General features: G+C 53.0%; 1 protein-coding gene across 3 annotated transcripts; it reads right to left on the bottom strand.

Annotated features, from left to right (window-relative positions):
* Positions 1–3,975: 3,975 nt before the first annotated feature.
* On the bottom strand, positions 3,976–20,615 carry TYRO3 (TYRO3 protein tyrosine kinase). 3 transcript variants are annotated; one of them, XM_087425482.1, is made up of 19 exons: positions 20,328–20,614; positions 18,440–18,539; positions 18,029–18,129; positions 17,091–17,261; positions 15,539–15,625; positions 14,622–14,737; positions 12,917–13,094; positions 12,082–12,227; positions 11,410–11,554; positions 10,892–11,021; positions 10,708–10,808; positions 10,319–10,414; positions 9,905–9,985; positions 9,342–9,434; positions 8,798–8,919; positions 8,275–8,384; positions 7,949–8,108; positions 7,593–7,729; positions 3,976–5,472 (listed from the first exon to the last, which is right to left on the bottom strand). In XM_087425482.1, the coding sequence occupies exons 1-19, from the start codon at positions 20,449–20,451 to the stop codon at positions 5,082–5,084; spliced, it is 2,589 nt and encodes an 862-aa protein (XP_087281608.1). In that variant the 5' UTR covers positions 20,452–20,614; the 3' UTR covers positions 3,976–5,081. The 3 variants fall into 3 exon arrangements, with proteins under 3 accessions (XP_087281608.1, XP_087281606.1, XP_087281614.1); XM_087425480.1 differs by having other exon boundaries at positions 18,356–18,539; positions 20,328–20,613; XM_087425488.1 differs by lacking the exons at positions 11,410–11,554; positions 12,082–12,227 and having other exon boundaries at positions 18,356–18,539; positions 20,328–20,615.
* Positions 20,616–21,729: the final 1,114 nt, after the last annotated feature.

Here is a 21,729-nt window from a genome sequence, read left to right as displayed (position 1 = left end):
CTGACTACACAGGGTTGTTGTGAAGATTAAATGAATTAACAATATGTGTAAATAAATAGCTAATGGTATATATTCTGGATATTGTTCCAAGTGCTTTCAGTATTTAATAAAAAGCAAGGGGCAGAAGAGAATGTATAATAACCTATCATCTGTATAAAAGAAAAATAAGTATATGGGTAAAATATTCCTTGAAAATTTCACAATAAATCAGTAACAGTGGTTGCTTCTGGAGAGAGGAACTGAGGGGCTAGGGGCAAGGCAACTTATTTTCACTGTCTACCTTTATATACCTTTTTAATTTCTTACCATGGGTATTTGACACCTATTTGAAAAGATAAATGAATTTTTTTAAAGTAGAAAAATATCAATCAGAAACACATAAAGAAAAACTAATTAAATTTTATAAGATGTGGAAATTAAATTATGTTCCAATCTTTTCCATTAGCACTATTTTGTTAAAATAATTATATACTGCAGTCATTGAATGATTTTTAAGACACTTACTGCATACTTTCTTTTTTTTTAAACCAGGAAAGCAGGTTTTTTCTTTTCTTTTTAATAATTTTATTTATTTATTTTTCCCCCAAAGCCCCAGTAGATAGTTTTATGTCATAGCTGCACATCCTTCTAGTTGCTGTATGTGGGACGCGGCCTCAGCATGGCTGGAGAAGCGGTGCGTCGGTGGGCGCCCGGGATCCGAACCCCGGGCCGCCAGTAGCAGAGCGCATGCACTTAACCGCTAAGCCACAGGGCCGGCCCTACATACTTTCAAACTACTGATGGAGCATAGGGCTTTCACCTCAACGTATGGTCCTTAGACCAGCAGTGTGGGCATCACCTAGGAATTTGTTATAAATGCAGAATCTCAGGCCTCACTGCAGACCTACTGAATCAGTGTTAAAGAACAAAAAATTCAACAAAAATTCAAATTTAAAGATCTAATTGGCTTTATTCATCAATTCACGAATTGGGCAGCATTCCATCCAGCAAATAGATAGGAGCTCCAAGGAATTGTACAAAATGGAAAGTTTTTTTAGGCAGAAAAAAGGTAAGACAAAGAAGTTAAAAGAGTGGATTATTTCACACAAGGTTGCCTCCCTTAGGGGAAGATAGGGGGTCTTATCAGGCACATTACCTCACTAGTGTTAATCAGGAAATTCCAGACTGATTGGTTTAAAATTCCACTCCTGGGAGAGGCTGAAACTACAATTAGGTTAGGTATTAAGTCTTGGTGGGCTTAGCATAAGTGACTCAATTTTGGGCTTGTTGTTTCTTTTCAACAAGAGTCTACATTTTAACAAGATTCTCAGGTGCTTTGTCTGGGACATCTCGTTTGAGGTAGAGGACATAATAGAAGCACTGAGCTAGAGGACACAATAAAAAAGAAATACAGAGGCTGGCCCTGTGGTATAGCGGTTGGGTTTGGCGTGCTCCCCTTTGTCAGCCCGGGTTCCTGGGTTTGGATCCCAGGCGCAGACATACACCACTCATCAGCCATGCTGTGGCAGTGACCCACACACAAAGTAGAGGAAGATTGGCACAGATGTTAGCTCAGGGCTATCTTCCTCAAGCAAGAAAAAGGAAGATTGGCAACAGATATAATTGATACTGGCTCGATACAAGGTTGACTTAAGGAAAGCCATATTGTAGAAAAGAAACCATATTGTAACTTTGAATGACCTCTGATTAACTGACTTGCTCTGTGGATTTTAGGGCCCCTCCTAGCTGCTATAAGTGGATAACTTTGTTTCTTGAGTTCCTTAGGAATGTGATGACCCCAGGGCAGAAAGTCTATGCTGATAGCCATTATCAATGACAACTGAAAGATAAGGGTATAGGGTGTTGCTCTGGTCTCTGATGCATATCCAGTAAAACAAAAGACTATCAGGAACTAAGACCAGATGTTGGCCCCCACCCTGAGACCAGATGCCTCCCCCACCCGGAGACAGCCTCTTAATAACTGGCCTGTAGTCTTTGTTCTGTAGGATGGTTCTTTCGGACATTTGTCGGCCATCTTCCCCCTTGCTAGCAAGCTGTAATAAACTGCCCTTTCTCTGCCACCATCTTGCCTCTTGACAATCAGCTTTTGTCTAGTGGCCAGCAGATCGTGCCCTTTGTGCCGTAACATTAGTTAAGGGTGAAACTTCCTCAGCAAAAAAAAAGAAATAAAACAAAACAAAAACACTGTTCTACTCTTGTCTCTTCCCTTTGACCTCCTACCTCTCAAAATTGCTATGGTTAGACAATTCTAGAAAACATATTGCTGAGTGAAAGAAAGCAAACACAATCCAACCTATATGATTCCATTCATATGAACTTCAAAAAGAGCTACACTAATCCATGGTGTTAGAAGTCAGGATAGAGGTTACCTTTAGGGAAGAGGGAGGAGGTAGAGACGAAGGCAGGGCCCTAGAGTTGCTTCTGGAGTGCTGGTAATGTTCTGTTTCTTGATCTGGTTGCTGGTTATTTGGATCTGTTTGTGAAAATTCTTAAGGACTGGATACTTCTGATTGGTATACTTTTTTGTATGTCTCTTATACTTCAATAAAAATGTTTTTAAAAATTCCACTATTATCACCTACCTCAAACCCCTCGACCATGCGAGACCAAAGTGCTTGAGGAAAAGAGATTGAGCCGATAAAATTATTTACATTGATTTAATTACTGATAGGTAACTCCCACAAAAAGATTACTTTGTCACACACACAGTCATATCAGAACTCCTGTGCATTTTAAGAGGTACCTACTATTGACCTGCATTCACCCAAAGATGACATGATCACGATAGAGCCTCAGGGTGCTCACTGGAGTGATGTGAGGAGAAGTTGCACAGACTCTGCTTTCTGACTTAGTGGGGTTCAAGCCTGGATCAACCATTCATTAGCTATAACCTTCGACAAGTTACTTACTCTGCATTTCTGTCCTATCAGAGGATGATCATTATATTCCCACCTGATAGGAATGCTCTCTGTATTAAATGAGATAATACAGTATATATGAAGTGCTAGGCACAGTGCCTGGCACATAATAGGAGCCCATTAATGGTAGACAATTATTTGAGAGTGAAGGTCTTCTCAATCAGTAATTCCTGAACAGAACACTGTCTCACAGATAACCATGATCTGCAGTTGAAGCTAATCACAGCAGGAAACATTCTGAAAGCCACTTCCCTGGGAGTGAATTCAGGTCTCATGATCCACGTGGGAACCAGACTCTGCAGTGCCAGCAACAGGTTTTTCAGGATATTTGCTTTCAGAAGCACCCGCCCCATTCCATTGCCCTCAGCCAGCAGTGCAGTACCTGCTTCCCTCCCAGTCTTCCCATGGCCCGGGACAGAGGGGCCTGTTTCTCATGCCTCCTACTGCACGGTCCCATGAGCCTGCTCTAAAAGCTTCTTAACTAAAATTTTCAGGTGGAAAGACTTGGAAGCAAACTTCATGCTCTTATTTCTAATCCTCAAGAGGCTCACCTCTCTTTGCCCACTTCTTGCCAGAGGTTCCCCTGGCCCCAGGAAACAGTGTAAAGGTGAGAACAGTCTCCACACCCAATGATAGAAGGAAAGTCTGATAGAGGAGTAGGAGACAGCCAAAGCAGTCTCTTTGTCCTTGTTCCAAGATAAAGAACTTTTTCAAAATGTGCATTTTCAAAAGGTAAATGGTGGTTATGTCTAGCTGGTGGGATTATAAGTATTTGGCATTTTTAAAATGATTTTCTGCATTTTTCTAATTGTCTACAATGACTATGTATAATTGTAAATGATAAGATTCTTTGGGGTCTTCTCTAATTACAAAAGCATTTTGTGCTCAACGCACAAAACTTGGAAAGCAGGAAGGAAAAGTCCCCTTAATCACATCATGTAAAGGTAACAGCTGTTAACATTTTAGCATATGTCTTTCCAGACTTTTTGATATGCAGAGATGCTTCATTTTTGTGATCTGGAAAAAAAGTAAACACTTAAGAGACAAAGCCTTAGGGTCTTTAGTCTTCAATTTTATTTCTGTTTTTAAACAGCATCTAACGGCTTGGGAATGTCCCTAACAGCAAGGGCCCACCCCATGCACTCCCAGAGGCTCCCCGAGCCAGGGCTGAGGTCCAGGCTCCAGGAACTTCCCCTCACCCACACCAGCCATCAGGCCTATTTTCTCTCCGTCTCCAGAGACGTGGGACAGAAGAGGGTCTCCGGTTAGAGGGGAATTGGGACTAAGGGACGCTGCGTGGAAGGACTGAGATCATACACAGCCACCTCTGTTAGTCTTAGGCTATTTGGGGATTTGGTAGCATGCTCAGACAGACTGTGGGAGGGCATCAAGAGGGGCTCCTGGACTCCTCTCTGGCCTCACTCATTCCTGGGCAAGCCCTCCAGCACCCCTTCCTCTTCCCAGGCTCAGCGCATCGCCTTTAGAAGCTGGCAAATGGTAGCCTGTGGTAACCCAGCATGCCTTGCTGTGTGCCCAGGTCCGCTGCACTTTACTCCTGGCCTACGCAGGGTGGGTTATCAGGAAGGTGATGACAATTCAGACCTGAGAGTTTCCCACTGCCTCCTACCACAAGGCTTGGGACCTGACTAAACCAACCCCTTACCAACTCTCACCTAAAGGGAAATAATACAGGGAATCTCTTTGTGAGGAGGGGCAAACCTAGGCCTTTAAACCCCAAGCACAGGCACAGCTGGGCCCGCAGGCTGGAGGTGCCTCAATGCATGCACTAAAAGCAGCAAGGGCAGCTCAGCCGGAAGAGTAGGGGCCCACAGGGCTGCATCTACCCTCCCCCAACTCGCACATCCATGGTAACCATGGAAACATAACCACCCCCTCCTGCCAGCTGCCTGGGTTTAGACAACCAGGCCTGGCCCACATCCACCCAGCCAAGGCCTGAACTGATGCCAGGCTGGCCACAGAGTGGCTGCAGGAAGAACTGGGATTGGGCGATTTGGTCAGTCCAGGCTTCCAGCACAGCTTGGGAGGACTACCACAGGAGCCTCCACGCCTTGCTGCCTGGGCTAGGGTCAGACGGGGCTTAGTCAGCCAGCACGGCGGCCAGCAGAGCCGGCCACATGGCCCCGGATGCCCTCTGCCTGTGGGCTAACAGCTACTGTGGGGCAGTAGCCCTTGCTGCAGCAGTGGCAGCCTCTGGGCCTCGTTACCTGGGCTTTCCGGCTGCTGCTCCTCCTGCCCGGGCCGCTCAGCTAGCCCCCCAGGGCTGAGGATGTACCGACAGTCACTGGGGATGCCCCCAACTGCCCCCATGCCACTGCCATCCCCTGCCCCGCTGCTGGCCTGGTCCCTGCCAGGCAGCTCTAGGCTGCCTCCCTCAGCAGGCTCCTCGGCTCTCTCAAGGTTGATGTACAAGGGGTCCTGGCTGGTGGACAGCACAGACAGGTGGCCCAAGATGTTCTCCAGCTCCATGCGCAGGCATGTGAAGCTCGGTCGCTGCTTGGGGTCGGCGCTCCAGCACTGGTACATGAGCTCATACCTGGGGCAGAGAGAAGGGTGAAGGGAGGTAGCAAGGAGGCAGAAGAAAGGGGAAGGATGCTCCTTCTCTCAAAAGCAAAGGCTCCTTAACCATAAGGAACCAGGATTTAAAAAATAAGTGATCCCGATTTTAGCAACGTGGAAACTGAAGCACAGAGAGGTTAAGAACCTTGACTAAGGTCACACAGGTAGAAAGCGATGGAGCTGCGATTTGAAGCCAGGTGAGTTGGCTCCAGAGTCCAATGCTGTCTTGGGAGGGGGTACTAGGAGTGTTTTTGTCTTGCAGAACTCAGCCTGAAGTCAGGGTTACTTTAATGGGGTGGATTTGAGCATCTATCCTTTGTCCTAAATGCTCACTCACTCAGGCAAGTCTTAAATTCTCATTGTTCATGGACACCTTAGAGAATTTGAGAAAAGCTTCCAGCCCTCTTCCCCTGGCAGAAACACTTTTTGTATACAGTTTCAGGAGCCTTTCAGATTCCCTGAGGTCTTATCTCTGTTCCCAGGGAATGCCTCAGGCCCAGGGAAAAAAAAACTAATGGGAAGGGGCTGAGACCAGATTTAGTCAGAGCAAATGCCTGAGTCTCCAGCCTGTGCCCATGATAAAAGCCCAGCACACTCCGCCCCAGACCACCCTCCTGACAGGGGGCCCAGTGATGGGGGAATCATGCCAGACACTGAGTAGGCCATGGGAATGGTCTGGGGCCATGGGCGCCGGGCCAGGCTGGGATACATTGTCAAGGCTGTGCTAGGAGCCAACTGGCGCCTGTCCACCAGGCTGCCTGGTGGGAAGCCAGCATCTGCCCACCCTCTATTGACAACGCTAGCTCCAGCCTGGGAGGAGATTAAGCCAGGACCTGGTCCCCTCTGCAGCTCCAGAGGCTCAGGCAGGCTGCAACCGCAGGGAGACCTGATCTTCCTGCCCTGCCATGCCCTGAGCTCTGCTGAAGGAGTAGCAAGAGTAGGGCCTGGTTCATGCATTCAGAGTTCCCTCCCACCCACAGTCCATGCTCAAGGTACTTCAAACCCAGTGCCCTTGAGAAAGAGGACCCCACCAGTTAGGCTAAGCCTTCTTCTGTTCATGTTCTTGGACCTCTGGAAGTCCAACCCCACAGCAAGAAATAGGGAGCAGGTTCCTTCCCTGGGTCACTGTGGACTCCCTCCCACTGGGACCCAGGGAAAGTCTGGCTTGCGTAGGGTAAGAGAAGAACACTATAGCAGATGAATCACAGTTGGCGTCATGGTTAAGATCACAGAGATCTAGGTTCAAATTCCAGCTCATCTGCTTAATAGCTATGTGACCTTGGTCATGTTACTTAACCTCTTTAATCCTAGTTCCTCATCTACAAAATGGGGATAATAATAGTCTTTTCCTCATAGGGTTAGAGGAGGATTATGTGAAAGAATGCCTGTGAAGTGCCCAGCTGATGTCAGTGACATTGTCTTCTGGTCATGCGGGGTTTATGACACTCCCCTGAGCAGTGGGTGGATCACCACCCTCCCCATTCCTGTGGGCTCCAGGCTTCCAGAAAGGAAAGAAGGCAGTTCCCTTCTCCCCAGGATCTCAGTTTGTTATCTTAGGTCCCTCCACTCTCTCAAGAGGAGGCCAAGACAAGAAAAGAAGCCAACCTCCCTCCCCCAGCGCCCCCTCCTTGTCAAGCGAGGAATGTGAGGGAGCAGCAGTTTTTTCCTGTCCCCATGCAGCCCTCTGTGAGGGGGAGGGAGAGCTCAGCCGAGGTTTTCTCAGACTAGCTGGGGAACGAGGAGTGGGGGTGGGGAGAAGGTGACAGAGAAACCTGCACCATTGCTCAACCATGTACCTTCTGCCCTCAGGGTTCCTGGTTCTCCCTGGGAACTAGAGAAAAATAGAATGATAGGAAAAGCCTGGAGCAAGAAATAAGGGATGGGAAAGAGGGAGAGAAAGAAAACGGGGAGGTGGGAGATGAAGAGGCAGTTTGGGGTGGAGATCAGTCTTCCCTCTAACAACGACATTTCCACCAAAAAAAAAAAAGGCCTAATCAAGGTTCTGAGCTCCCACTGGGCCAGCAGCTGTGGTGGCAGCCATCAACTGAAACCCCAAATTGCTGTTTCCTCCCAGAATCCCCTTCCTGGGGCACTCACACGTCCTCCATACACTCTGGAGGCTGTTTCAGGCGGTTCCCGCCGATGAGGTAGTTGTAAATCTCAGCGTTCTCGATGCCAGCATACGGCGTCTGCCCACGAGTCATGATCTCCCACATGGTCACCCCGAAGGCCCACTGGGACAGAATCGAGGTTGGAAGGGAGGTGTCACTAGGTTTCCTGAGCCAGGCAGAGCCCTGAGGCAAGCACCTCTTGGGGGCTCAGGGCCTTCACAACTGGCCAGCCAAGATCCTGAGAGCAGACTTGGCTAGGCCCTTGAGGATCCTAACGGTCCACCCACGCACTAGTCCATGCCACTGTGTTACCACCAAGCCTCATTGTGCCACCCCACTCACTACGTCACTGTGCACAGTATACAGGTTGTCAGCCAGGCTTTCCAGGGCCAACCACTTGACAGGCAATTTGGAGGCACAGCCCTGACGATAGTAGTCCCCGCCGTAGATCTTCCGGGAGAGTCCAAAGTCGGCCACGCACACTGTCATGTCTTCTGCCAGCCTGTGAGGGGTGTGGGAGGATGGAGTCAGCCTTCCCTCATGCTGGCAGCCTTACTAAAGCCAGGGCATCTATGCTCTCAAGCTGTCCCAGGCAGGAGCTGACCATTAGCTAGCTCCTCCTGGCACTAGCTGCTCCCTCCCAACTGAGCCCTCCAGAATTCACATACATGCAATTTCGAGCGGCCAGGTCTCGGTGGATAAAGTTCCGGGAGCTCAGGTACTCCATGCCACAGGCAATGTCCACCATGAACCGGATCAGGGTCTGCAGGGGCAGGTTCTGGTGGGCAGACAGGGCAAGCTCGGGCTGGATCTACCCACCCAGCTGGAGCAGGATGAATGGGGTTCCCTGGCCAGAGGGCCTAAACACTGTCCTCAGAATCACTGAAAGAAAGGGAATGGACGGGCTTCCCAAGGCAAGGAAGCTTTGGCAAATCCGAGAGAGAGCGCCGGCGAGTCAAGACTCCCCCAATCTGGGGCTCCGTAGGTCTCTTCTCCCACAAAGGACCCTTTCCCAGCCTAAAATTCCCAGCAGGGCTTTGTAAGGGAGAAGAAAGCCTGCTAGCATCAAGAGTCAAACTCAGAGCCTGCCGTCTCCCAATCAGCTCAACTGGCCCTACCTACCAAACCAACCTCTCTCCCAGGGTCTCTGACCCTTTCCAACTCCTGGCCCCTCCCACCACAGGCACTCACAAAGGGGTTCTCCCCAATCCGGGAGGCGAGCAGGAAGGCGTGCAGGTCCCCATGCTTCATGAAGGGCAGGATGACCATGGGGATGGGGAGACGGCCTTTGGCCCTGCTCCGGAGGCTCACCCCTGGGGACAAAGGAGAGTCAGGAGTGGGCTCATAGAGGTCTAGGGTCGCTCAGGCATCTGTATAAGCCCCCGTCTGCTGGGTCCTACCTCTAGCCCTGGCTCTGCTGCCTCTTTCCCCACAAGTTCCACACTGGCCTGGTGACTACCCAGGAGGGACTCTGGCTGCCCCCAGATCTCTGGAGCATCTTCTCTGTCCCCTCCTCCTCCTTCTCTGTTCACATGAGCCGTCTTCATGTGCAGACCTTTGGTACAGGGCCTGCAAACTAAACTCCTTACCCGGAGTCTGAACAGATTTCAGCCAGGACCCTCCTTGCTATTTTGCCATCTGCTTACTCTCCAGGTAAGTTCAAACCTCTCTCCCACCTTGGGAGAGCACAGTTTCAGCCCTATTTTATATCTGCCTCCCCCGAGAAGGGGCTCACCAACAAGCTTGGCCACATGTGGGTGGTCAAACTCCTTCATGCAAGCCGCTTCCCTGAGGAACTCTTCAATGTCGCTTGAGGCAATGATATCAGCTGGGAGAAAAGAATGGGAGGAGGGAATGAGGGAGATGTGCCCCCAGTTCTGACCCAAGACTCCTAGGCCTTATCCTTCAGATGTCCTGGGCTTCCTAGGGGGCCCAGGAAACAGTCTGGCCATGAGCAGGAGAAACGCCCATGGGGTGGTGCTATCCCACAATTTCTCTACTTGCTAATGCCTTCCCTTTGGTTTGGACAGCCCAGCAGCTCAACCAACCACAACTTGAATCACCCTGAGTGAGCCCAGGGAACAGTCACTGCTGACAGCAGAGAGCAAAGGCTGGGGCACGAACATGTGTGGGCTTATATCTGTGAATTATTCACGTGGTACAGAGAGTATCCCAGGTAGTGCTGACTAACTGTTTTTGGAAAGTCTAGGGGCCCAGCAGAGCCTGCTTCAGGATCAGGCACCCCATTCACCCCACCCCAGCAATGCCCTCACTCCACATCTACTATTCTCCACTCACCTTTCAGCATCTTTACAGCCACTTTCACAAAGGAACCATCCTCCTGCTTCAACTGGGCCTCCCGCACTGAACCAAACTCTCCTAGGAACCGATCCAAATGATGGTAAGTCCCCTCACCTTCCTGCCCCTTACCCTCTTCCCTCCCAAGTGACCCGCCATAGGGACATCATTAGACTCTGGGGCCATTAGAGGAGGCTCCCTTGTCCATAGCCAAAGCAAAGTATGCTGAGAGTGACTCCTCAGCCCTCCTTGTCCCCAGCCACCATTCCCCCAAACATCCTAAACTCAGGTGTGTACAAGCATATCCTGTTTATAGGAGCTGACCCAAATCCACACCCTCAAAGTGATGAGAGCAACAAACACACCCAGACAGAGCAAACTCCACCCGTGCAATCCCTGTACAGCCCCACATACCTTTGCCCAACATCCGCCCCAGGGTGAACTGCTGCTCTGGGATGAGCACATCCTCCAGTTTGTCCTTCAATTCATCGCTGATGCCCAAGCTGTCCACTGTGGGGAACAGGGTGGTGAGAAAGGAGAGGGAACTTTCTGGTTCCTGATCCAAAACCCAGCCTGCCTCCTACACCCCAGACTTCACCCTCAGAGGAGAGATGAGTTCAGTTTACCTCTCCCACAGTTAGGACGGTGACCTCCACGAGGGTAGGTCTGTGTCTTTTCCACTACTGTGTGGTTGGGACTCCTCAAGGTTCAGACATACTGGTTAAATTAATGAGTTAGTAAAAGGAATGCAGATGGGGCACAAGGTAGCCCATTTTTTCCTCCTATGATTCCCCACCACTCACGTGTGGCTTCGATGCGCTCGGGCCTTTCCCGATTGAAGGACCGGGCTGCCCGGAAGTGCACGGCTGGCTCCCCCTGGGCCATGACACTGTCAAAGGCTTGCCTAAAGGAAAACCCAGGACTTGGGGTCAGCTCCAAGGTCTTCAGTCATCACCTGCCTCTTCCTCCATGTCCCTACCCCCTTACCCAAACCGTGTTTCCTTCCGCCTCTTTCGAAGCAGGATGAGGGCCAGGGCAGCAGCTGTCACCAGGGCTGTCAGCACACCCAGGACCACAGGCACCCAGGATGTGCGGCTGTGGGGAGGGCCCTGCTGGCCTGTGGGAGACAAGGGCATTGGCATGAGCTAGGCTAACAGTGAGGAGTCCCTTTAGAACCTTCTGATGATAGCCTTCTAGCCTGGTCAAGAGGCTCCTCTCAGTCACCAAGAGTCCCAACTAGAAAAAGGCTCAAGTGGAAAGACCCAAGAGTTTCTACCCTGTGAGTGACAGGCCTGGCCATTGGGACCCACAACTGACCAGAGATTTCTATGCTAGTTCTGGGGCAGGGGGAGGAGAATGAAATATAGTTTAATACCACCCTGGCCTCAATTGCTCAACTCTGAGTCTTTGGGCCTGTTAGGAGGAAAGGTGCTGCCAGCCTCCTCCCACCAGTCTAGGTTGCCCTGGAAAGCCTCCAACCCGTCCCCTCCCACTACAGGCCTCACCTGCGTGGTCGTGAAAAGAGATCACCAGTGGCTGACTCCAGGGCCCACAGCCAACTGCATTGGAGACGCACACACGTAGAGTCAGGTCCTTCTGGGGATCCCAGCCTGTCAAGTTGGCCCTGGTCCCCTCTACTGTCAGCTCACCCTGCAGCCAGGAAAAGCCCCCATTCTACACTGAGTCTGAGGAAAAGGCCTCCAGCTGGGGCCTGAAGGCAGAAAAAGGTCTAACTAGGAACATGGGAGGCCAGGGACACTGTGGGTTCAGGGGCTGCAGGAACAGAACCTGCTGGGAGTCATCACATTCCTGCTCCGGGCTGCAGAGGCCTCTCCTGGACACAAACAAGGTTCAGTCCCGGATGCAGGGGGGAATGGGAGGGAACTGAGCTGGGATAAGGCCTTATCTGTACCCTCCCCCAGTCTGTGCAGGAATGTGCTTCCTGCTTTACATACAAAGAGGCCACCAGATGCAATCCTAACAGGAGACATAATCCAATAAGGAGTACAGCCTGAAGGGGAAGGCGGGGAGGAGTGGACTCCCTGGGTGGTGGGAGACCCAGCCTACCAAGGCTCCCAGGCCCCCAAGGACAGCCATTCTAAAGCTCTAAAGGCCTTGGAGTCCTGAGGGCTGACGCTAGTACACCTGGAGAGTGGAGGCTTCTGAGTGCCCCTTACCTGGGTTCCGTTGTCTTGAACCCAGGACAGTTTATAGGGCCCCAGGGGGCCTTCCAAAGGGCCCTCGGGGATCACTTCTTCCCACTGAAGGATGAGGCCTGAGTCTGTGCGGATGGCATGGAGGTTCTGGGGCGCGCTGGCTGGGGCTGCACCCAAAGAGAGTAGGTTGCTAAGAGCCCTGTCCTTCCCACCATCACTATCCCACACAGGCATTTGGAACTAACTCCCAAGAACTAAACAGCTCAGAGAGTAACAGGGAGATGGGCAGAGCTTGCCTTCCAGTTCTGACTGCTCTCACCCACAGTCCTGGGGAGGAGGGGGAGCAATGGCAGGACCCGCAGCACCCCAGCTAGGCACTGTTGCTCTTCATCACCTTGGTTACTGCTTCAGCTGCACCCTTCACCACTCCCCTCTCAGCCCTGCCAGCCTCCTTGCAACTGCTAGACAACTCCAAGCAAGTTTGGGCAATGGGATCTCTGCACTCATTCCTGCAGGGCTCTTCCTGTAGTGGTTTTTCCCCAAATATGGCTCCTTCCTTATCATTCAGACCTCAGATCTCTTTATGGGGTATTCCTGGACCCCCTGGGGCACTCTTCATCACCTCTCCCACTTTGCTTCTCTGTTCCACCCACGAGAACTAGAGCTGCATGGGAGAGGGCTGGATTTATCTAGTTCATAGGTATGCAGCAGGCACTCAGTAAGAGTTTGCTGAATGCTGCATGAACCTCCCTCTTAGGTAGCCCCTCTCCCGATCACCTCCATTCAGAACAGGAGCCAGCAAGGCCCTCCCCCAGCTCCAGCCCTGCCCCGCCACTCTGCTCTGTAGGTCCCTTACCTAGACCCTTTGTCCGAAAGGGCACCCAGTCAGCATATGGAGAAGGCCCCAAGGCGTTGGCGCAGCGCACCCTGAGGCTATAGTTGGTGGCAGGTGCCAAGTCCCGGAGCAGACAGGTAAAAGGTGGCACAGGGACCACGACAGCAAGGACCTCCCAGCCCCCTGGGGCCTGTGTCACCTACAGAAAAGCAGAAAACTGATGATGTAGAGATGGAAGATGGGATAGGTACGGGTATGGGGGGGGCCTTGAATTAATGCCTCCTCTAAGTCTATCAGCAAACACTTGCAGCCCGCCCCCTCCCACTAGCCCCCACTCCAACAACACACCAGGTTCCACACCTCCATGCCTTTGCAAATGCTGTTCCCTCTGCTTGGAATGACCTGCTCTTCCTAGCAAAGTCCAACTCATCCTTAAAGACTCAATGCAAATACCACTTTCCCTGTGAAAGCGTTTCTCAACTACCCCAGAAAACTTATGCCCCTCTGTGCTTGGTGCATAACCCAGAGTAGTTACCACTTGTAACTGTCTGCACGCCAGTGCAAAGTCGCAGAGTTTCTCAATGGCTGAACCAGGCCTTCACCTTACATTTTGGGGGCCCAGAATAAGAGTATAAATGGAGACCCATGCACCATATGGCTAAATATGTAAACATTATAAATCAGCTAACAAATTATTGAATAAAATATTTCCTATTTAATATATTGACAAATAAAGCTTCAAAACAACCTGGCGGGTCAGGTTTGCATTTATAATCCTCAGAATCCTTGGATTCCCAAGCCAGAATGTAGTGGCATAAGAGCTAGCCTCCAGCCAAGAGTCTGCACTATGAGGGGCGTCAAGTGCACAGGGGTGGATGATGCTGTCTACAAACCCATCCCCTCACAAGTGGCTGCTCTTTGGACTTGGAGGTAGGTACACATACCATACCATCCCAAAAATGGACCAGGGAAAAAGCCCACATAGGCCCTGGAAGCAGACTTGGGGCCATAAGGCAAGAGATCCTGAGTACCTAAAGTATGGTGTGGTGTGGTGGTTACGGGGGTGAGGGTGGGGGAGAATGTTCTCATGTCTAGATGGGCATGCCCCCTTGGCCCTACAGATTCCTTGCCCAGGGCAAGGGGTGCAGCCAAAAGAGGGCCAGAGTGGGGTCCTCTAAATGGTGGAGCCCAGAGCAGGGGCCTCTCCTGCCTGGGACAACTGCCTAGAACAGTTTGGAAGATGCTCATTAAATACCTTTTGAGTAAACAGATGAAAATGAACAAGCCCGCATCACCTCTTGTTTTTAATATCACCTTACTCAGGTTTTCTACTCTCTGGGCTTAGCACCCCTTCTGGTCCCCTTGTTCTTTTTGGTATGAGTCAGGGGGTGAGGCATGAGAGTACAGGTATCAGATAAATCAAAGGTTTGGGTTTTCACCCACATAAGAAAAACTCTTCCAGGCATCCCAAATTGGTTCTAGTGATCTGCTTTCCAGCCTGAAGAATGCACGGTTGAGCCAATCTGCAGAGTCACTTGGTTACCAGAGCACCCTATGATAAGGGGTGGTGGCCAGGGCTGTTCCTGGGAAGGGAACACCTGAATAGAGCTGGAGACCAAGCCCCATGGGCAAGTCTAGGTAAATGTGATACCACCATCCACAAAGTGTCACCAAGGTAGCCAGAAGGAACGTGGCCAGGAGAGACTGTCCGGCCTTCTCAGCCTACCTGGACTGTACAGGATTGCAGCAGGGCTCGGCCATCAGCACCTGGCGTCCAGGCCACGCTAGCATTGCTGCTAGAAAGCTTCGTCACTGTGATGTTGAAGGGGGCCGCAGGCAGTGCTGTGGATGGGGACTTAGAGTCAGTGCCCTGGAGTTCAGTTGCCCAGGATGGATGTGAGAGGAGGGAGCAGAAGGCATGGGAGTCAAGCCTTCAGTCTCTCCCTCAGACCTTAGGGTCTGCCCCACCCCCCAACCTAAAGATGGCTACTCAGCACTCCCAGGACCACAGTAATGCACAAGCCGAGAAACCAGTAGGGGACAGCTGCTCATACCTGGGAGAGTGCCTAGGCAGTGGAGAGAGTTCACCTCTCCCTGAATCAGGGGCCCTGTCTGACCAAGGAATAGGATAAGATAGTGGGTGTGTGTGGGGACAGGACCTCGGCCTTGGGAGATACAAATGAGAGGCAGCCATCACTGCAGCCACAGCCCATTCCTGCACACACTGGCTCTCTCCCTCCTTCTCTCCCTCCCTCTGTGCACACCAGCCCTTTGGGTCTCCTCTGTCATCCTCCTAGCCTGTTTTCCCCACCTCCATTCCCTCCACAGGGCCTGGCAGAAGCAAGGTTGGGCGTGAGCCTTGACCATCTCCTGCTGGTTCCCTCTCTCCTTCCCTCCCAAGGACTCTGCTTCGTGATGGGAAATCTGCTGTGACATCAGGTTTCTATTCTCATCTCACCCATAGCAGGGTCTCAGGTGCTCCTACTAGGAATGGAGCTATGCCAATTAACCCCTTGTCTCTCAGATCCCAGCAGGGCCTAGGGGAACTGGAATACCAAATGATTCTAACTTCAAGCACTGCTGGACAGCTTGCTGAGCACACCCCTGCCTCACCTACCACTCCTCCTCCACCAGTCCTCCTACCTTGAAGGCGAACAGTGGCTGGGCGGGAAGAGGCCAGGCCTTTTAGGTTGTGAGCTTCACAGGAGAACACAGTACTCTGGGTAACCCCTGGGGCCAGAAAACCTCAGTTAGCACCCCCAAACAGCAACTCCCATTCAGTCTGGATTGAGGAAGGGGATCTGGATTGGAATATCCTAGAAACCCCTCCAGCTAAAGGCAGGGGCTACACGGTGAGGGATGGTGGAACGAACAGGGATTTTGGAGTCTAATGGGTCTGGATATAAATCCCAGGGCTGGGGCTCTGTTTTCTCACCTACCAAATGGGAGAATTGTGAGAATCAAATGATGTAAGGTATGCAAAGTGCATGGCACACAGTAAGCACTTGAGAAATGTTATACCACCCCTCCCACCTCAATCCCATCTCAGAAGACAGGACAAAGCTGCCTCCCTTTTCTGGTCACTCCTTTATTGCACATTCCTTCTCTGTTTGCTCTGTGCCACAACATTGTTGTATTTGCAGATTCTCTGCCTTGCGGTCGTTCTGTTTATGCATGTGTCTTGTCTCTCCAATTATACTAATTTCTTGGGGGCTGGACCAAAGGCTTCTATTCCTTTTGTATTCCCTCGATCCTCCATGGTGCCTAGCACAGTGTGGTGCGTGGAGTAGGAGTTCAGTGAGTGCTTATTATCAGGCCAGCTGCCTGAGGGTCCCAACCACACACATCTGGAGAGAAGCGAACCCAGCCTCCTTCTAATCTGCTCCAACCCAGCGCCTCGTGAATGGGATCTGCCCTCACTTCACACAGGTCCTGTAGTCCGTCTCTTCTCAAGATTCATATTGCTAGGGGACTTGGCAGATCAGAGCCCTTCCCTCCCACCTTCCAGTACACGAGACCAAGCTCAGATTCCCATCCTTTTTGGCCAGTTCAAGCCTCGAACCAGAAACAGTAAACTTTGTTGCACAAACAAGCAAGCCTCACAAGCATGTGATGTATGTGCCTGAGGATCTTGAAGTCCAGGTGGGTGTCCAGGCGTGGCTGCTTTGAGTCTAACTGTGTGGAGGTATGGACAGATACAGCTGTTTGGGAAAATGTCTGGGGATTTCTGGAAAGGGCCATTAGGAGAAGAGGCCCCTGTATCTTTGTGCTGGCCTCCCCCTCCTCCTCTTCTTTCCCCCTGCTATTCCCCACTCTGCAGCCTGAGACTCCTGTATTCTAGGGGAGTCTGCCAGACACTCCTCCTAGCTCTGCGTGGGCTGGTTCCTGGCTCCTTCCCTTGGGAGGGGGGGATGGGTGCCCCTGGTCCCACACGATTCATCTCCCAGGGCCAGCTACTGCGAACGAGGAAAAAGAGGCTCCAGCATCTTCCTTAAGCACACACAGCAGGATCACCACTAATCAACCCACCAGGCCAGCCCAGCATACCTGAATGAGCTTAGTAATGGTGCAGCTCACGTACCCAGGCACCGGGGCTTGCTCTGGACACTCACAACAGCAAACCCAGTGATTTAAGCAGATTCAGACTCTGCCAGCCTCTCCACCCCTGGTCAAAGCCCCCTCCTAGGTTGCTCACCTGTTACATTTAAAACGGAAGGAGAGGGAGCGGGTCCCCCAACCTTCGTGCCTCCTCTCCACCAGACAATGGTAACAGGTTCGGGGGGACCCACAGCCTCACAAGACAGTTGGAAAGGGGCATTGGGTGGCACTGCCAGATCTTTTGGCTCCACAGTGAAAAATGGCACACCTAGGGAGAAAAGCGGGGTGGGAGTGAGCCCTGCCACCTCTCGGTTTCCAACTGCCCAAATCATAAGTTTGCTACCATTTAAAGCCCTCCATGCAGAAGGTCACACGGGCCCTTGTGACTGGGTCAACTATAGAACAGGCATCTAGCTTGAGGGAGGAGCTTCTCTTCTTTGGCCTCCTTAGGAATATCCTTTATGCTGTCCCCTTCGCATGGCAGATTCTCCCTTCCCAGACCTGCTCTGACAGCCCTTCTGAGAGCAGCTGAGGAGGCAGAGGGTGGGGAGCTGGGGGAGGGGCAAAAAGGGCGGGGGAGTGGGTGGGAGTTTTAGCAGAGCTCTGCTGGCAAGCCCCAGAACCTGTTCCGAGCCCTTTGTTACTTAGTCACTTTGTTTTCCTGGGCTGAACAGCTCTGAGCTCTGGCAGCTGTGGATCCTTCCTCCCCTCCCCCATCCATCCCCCTCCTGGCCTGGCTACTTGGCAGAACAGGGTACAGCCCCAGACGGGTGGTTGAGGCTTGTTGCTAAGACAACTGAAACTGACTGCACCCCATAGGTTGTGGGTCCAAGTTGCCCCCTTGGCTCTCAAATACCCAGACTCCAGTGGATATGGTCTTCTGATGTCTGGGGTGTGCCTGAAGCCTGGTACAGTCAGGCCCCAGAGGGCAGTGGGGCAGCCCAGGTTCCACTGAACTTTCTTCTGCAGAGGTATGGTCACTAGCAGACAGCACCTGCTCCAGGCCAACATGCCCACAGGATTCTGCCTCCTCACCTTCTACCGTGAGCCACACTGGCTGGGAGGTCTCAGTTTCGCCCCCATCCTCCACCTGGCACCAGTACCGGCCTGCATCAGAGCGTTCCACTGACTTCAGGCTGTGGAAACAGGACACCAGGCTCGCCTCCCAGGGTCAAGAGGGGCAGCTATGCTGGGCAGACTCAATGGGTTCAGCCTGCTCCCACTTCTGGAAGTTTCCACAGGTTGCCGAAAAAAACCCACAGACCTCTGGGCATCAGCATTGCCCCCAGCTCCCAAACCCCAAAGAAAGAGCACAGCCTGCCTCCAGGCTGGCATCCCACACCTTCCCCCACAGTCCTGCACCTGAGGAAGCCAATCCAGTGCTGTTCACTGACTGGGATGTACACCTGATCCACACTCTGGACCACAGCCCCATCCTTCACCCACTGTATCTCAGGATCCTCCATCCCCTCCACGCTGCAGTTGAGCTTCACCGGCTGCCCCTGAGACACTGTCATCTTCACCGGGGCTCCCATGAGCTTCAGGCCTGAGAGGTGGGAAGGAGAAGGTGTCAGTCTGCTTGAGAGGGACCCTGTCTCTGGAAATATCCCCCATCCTCTTCCAGAACCTAGCTTCTGTGTCAGAGGGCTCATTCTCAGCCAAGGAAGCAGAGGCATGACAGTGTGAGAGGGAAAGTGGCCTGGACCTGGGCTGGGGGAAGGGGCATGGCAAGCTCTCCAGGCACCGTTTCTGCCATTGCCTCCCAGCTCTAAGGAAATGACCTCTTCTATATACCTCCTTGCTGGGCAGTGTTAAGTTCAGGCCCAACCACCAAAAGAAAGACAAGTCAGGCTGAAACAGTGGCGCATTCTCATATACCTGGGGCAGGTTCTTCCCTGAGAATGACTACTGCACCCAGCCAGTGCAACAGGCTGCCAGCTCTCCACTCAAGGTGTCAGCCCAGACCCTGCACTGCTGCTGGCACACCCCTGCACCCCACCCTGGCAAATGAAAGGAGGCTGAGGAAGGGAAGGAGGGGGTGCTCCCCTGAAGTGGAGAACATATGGCTGCAAAACCACGTCAGATCAAACACATGGCAGCCTTCCTGGCAGCCGCCTGCTCTATTAATACCTGAATGTGTGCAGGGGCGGTGCTAGGAAGGTAGGAGGTAGAAGGGAGCGGAGGGGCCCTAAATAGGGAGCCCAAGACCCCTGAGCTACTGTCACACCAACAAGAGCCACCCTCTGGAACGCTACCCTCTGCAAATACATATACATACATTTAAACACACACACACACACACACACACCCTTCCTGGTCTGCTGGAATATTTTTATGCAGAGGGAGGTAGGTGAACTATCCACATAGCTGAAATCCAGTCCTGCTTCTTCTTGCCCTTTGCTGTGTGACTCTAGGCAAATTACTGGACTCTCTGATCCTTAGATACACACCTTTCAGCTTGTAAATACTTGTCACTCTTTCCCTTCTCTTCCCTGAGAGGCTGATATGGCAGGGAGTGCTGTTTCCAGAGAAGGTGCCAGCTGGGTGGCTGCTACTCTGGCCTGTGTCTCTTCCCTACTCCCTTCACCCTCTCAAGATCAGTCACTGGGCAAGGAGAGATAGCTTCACACTCCATACACTCCCAGCAGTCCCGGCAGTCTGTAGTGCGAACTTGCAGATCTAGGGTCTGCAAGCAGCACTCCTAGACTGGCAAATGCCTCAGTTGCTACGCGGGAACACAAGGCTAACCCCCGCAAAGACTAGCAGTCTTGCCCCAGCCCATCCTCTTCAACATTCCAGTTTCAGGAAGCTCTAAGTGGGCACAGGAACTAGAGTATGCCCAGATGTTCTTTGCAACTGGGCACCCTCACAGCCCCTGTATCTGAATGGTGTAGGGGTGCCTCTTGGGCGCTCAGCCCTAGCCACTGTGGTTTCAGAGTGGGACCTTCGTGTGTGCGGCGGGCAGAATGGGGTCCCCAGGACTGGGAGGGGAAAGCAAACAACTAGGAACATCGAGGCGGGAAAAATCCAGTCCCAAACACCCCCCGCTGACTACTCAGCCCACAGCCCCATTCCTTTCCCTTCCATCTCGCCAGAAGAGCCCCAGACGCGAGAAAGTTGGGGGTGGGGGCCCCGACCCGAGAACCGGCAGCGAACACACCGCTGCGCCCCTTCCCCCAGCCCCTAAGCCTCGGCCTTGCAGCTTCGATCCTCCCACCCCAATCTCTGGCCCGCCCAGGCCCGGGGCTCGCTCGGCTGCTGTCCCTGGGCTCCGACCCCCGCCGCGCCCCTCCGCAGCCCCCCGCTTCTCGCCGCCTCGCGGGCCAGCCCCTACCTGCGGCCGCGGGCTCCGGGAGCAGCAGAGCGGCCAAACCCGCCAGCAGCAGCAGCGGCGGCGGCGGCGGCGGCGGCGGCAGCGGCGGGAGCCCCGGCCGCCCCATGCTCCGCCTCAGCGCCATCGGCGGCGACGCCGCACCATGCCGGGCCCGGCCGGCGAGCGCCGAGGGAGGAGGGAGGACCAGGGAGGAGGAGGGAGGAAGGCGGAGGGCCGCGGGAGGGGCGGGGGCCGGCCCGGGGGGCGGCGCTGGGGCCAGTGCCTGCGAGACCCGCGCCCGCTGCGAGGCGCCGCGGCCGCCGTCAGCAGCGCGGGGTCCCCGGGGCCGCTCCTGGGCCACCGCGCTCCTTCCACAGCCGTCGCCGCCGTCGCCGCCGCCGCTGATTCATGTTCTTCTCAGAGCCGCCGCCTCCTCCCAGGCCCGCCCGCCCGCAGCCCGAGCTCGTACCGCCCCCCCGCGGAGCCCCGGGCCGCTCGCTCTGAGCGCCAACCCGGCCGCTGCCAGCGCGGTCTCCGGCCTCGGGCCGACCCCCACACACAGCCCTCCCCAGCCCCGGCCAGCACCCGCTGCCCCAGCCACCCCAGTGCCAAGCCCGAGGATCTGGCTCGGTCCCCTGGATGGGCACTCCAGCCACGCCCCTCCTTTCCCTAAATACACTCCAGCATCTTTTCAAACCCAACACTCCAGATTCTTCCCTCAAAACCTCGCTAGAAGCCTCTACCACACCCCAACTTTTGTCCAGACTGATCCCAGAACCCAGCACCTCTCCTCTCAGGACATAAAGCATCTCAATCCCCTAGATACTCCCAACCATCACGCCCCTGAAATTGCCGTGACTCTGGGCTCCGCCACACAGGGTCTACTAGCACACTTCTGTGCCTTTTTCATGAGCCTTTCACCCAAATTCCCCAGATTCGTGCTCCATTCCCCACCCCTTTATCTCCAAGACCTTGGGCCTTGGGTCTTGAGTTTTCCAAGATCTTCTTGGTAATACTCAAGTTTTATCTGATACCCCCACTGCTACACTACAGAGGCCAAAGCCGAAGGCCCATCTCTTTCCGGGCTGTCGTTCTTCCTAGCTGCTTCCTCTGCTTCTACCCTCCATTCCCCAGGACATGGTGTGAAAGTTGGCTGTGTCCTCACAATAATCCAATAAAACATTAGCTATTATTAATAGACCACCTTGCACCTAGCTGGCACTCCATAAATAGACAGATGCCTGTTAAATGAATGAATAATTGCCTCAGAGCTTGGCCTGCCCCACAACCAGTAATCACGGGGGTGGCTGTGCCCACGGACATCCTGTCAGGCAGATGCGGAGCTGGTTCCAAATCCAGCCTACCAAGTGTTCCCCTCCTTGCCCTTGCCTCTACCTGTCCCCTGGAGCCTACTTCAGAGGAC

Source organism: Ceratotherium simum, chromosome 3, assembly GCF_057802395.1.
Source record: "Ceratotherium simum simum isolate JZ-2026a chromosome 3, ASM5780239v1, whole genome shotgun sequence".
Lineage (NCBI taxonomy): Eukaryota > Metazoa > Chordata > Mammalia > Perissodactyla > Rhinocerotidae > Ceratotherium > Ceratotherium simum.
The sequence above is the reverse complement of the archived record's forward strand: the minus strand, read 5'-3'. Positions and strand labels throughout refer to the sequence as shown.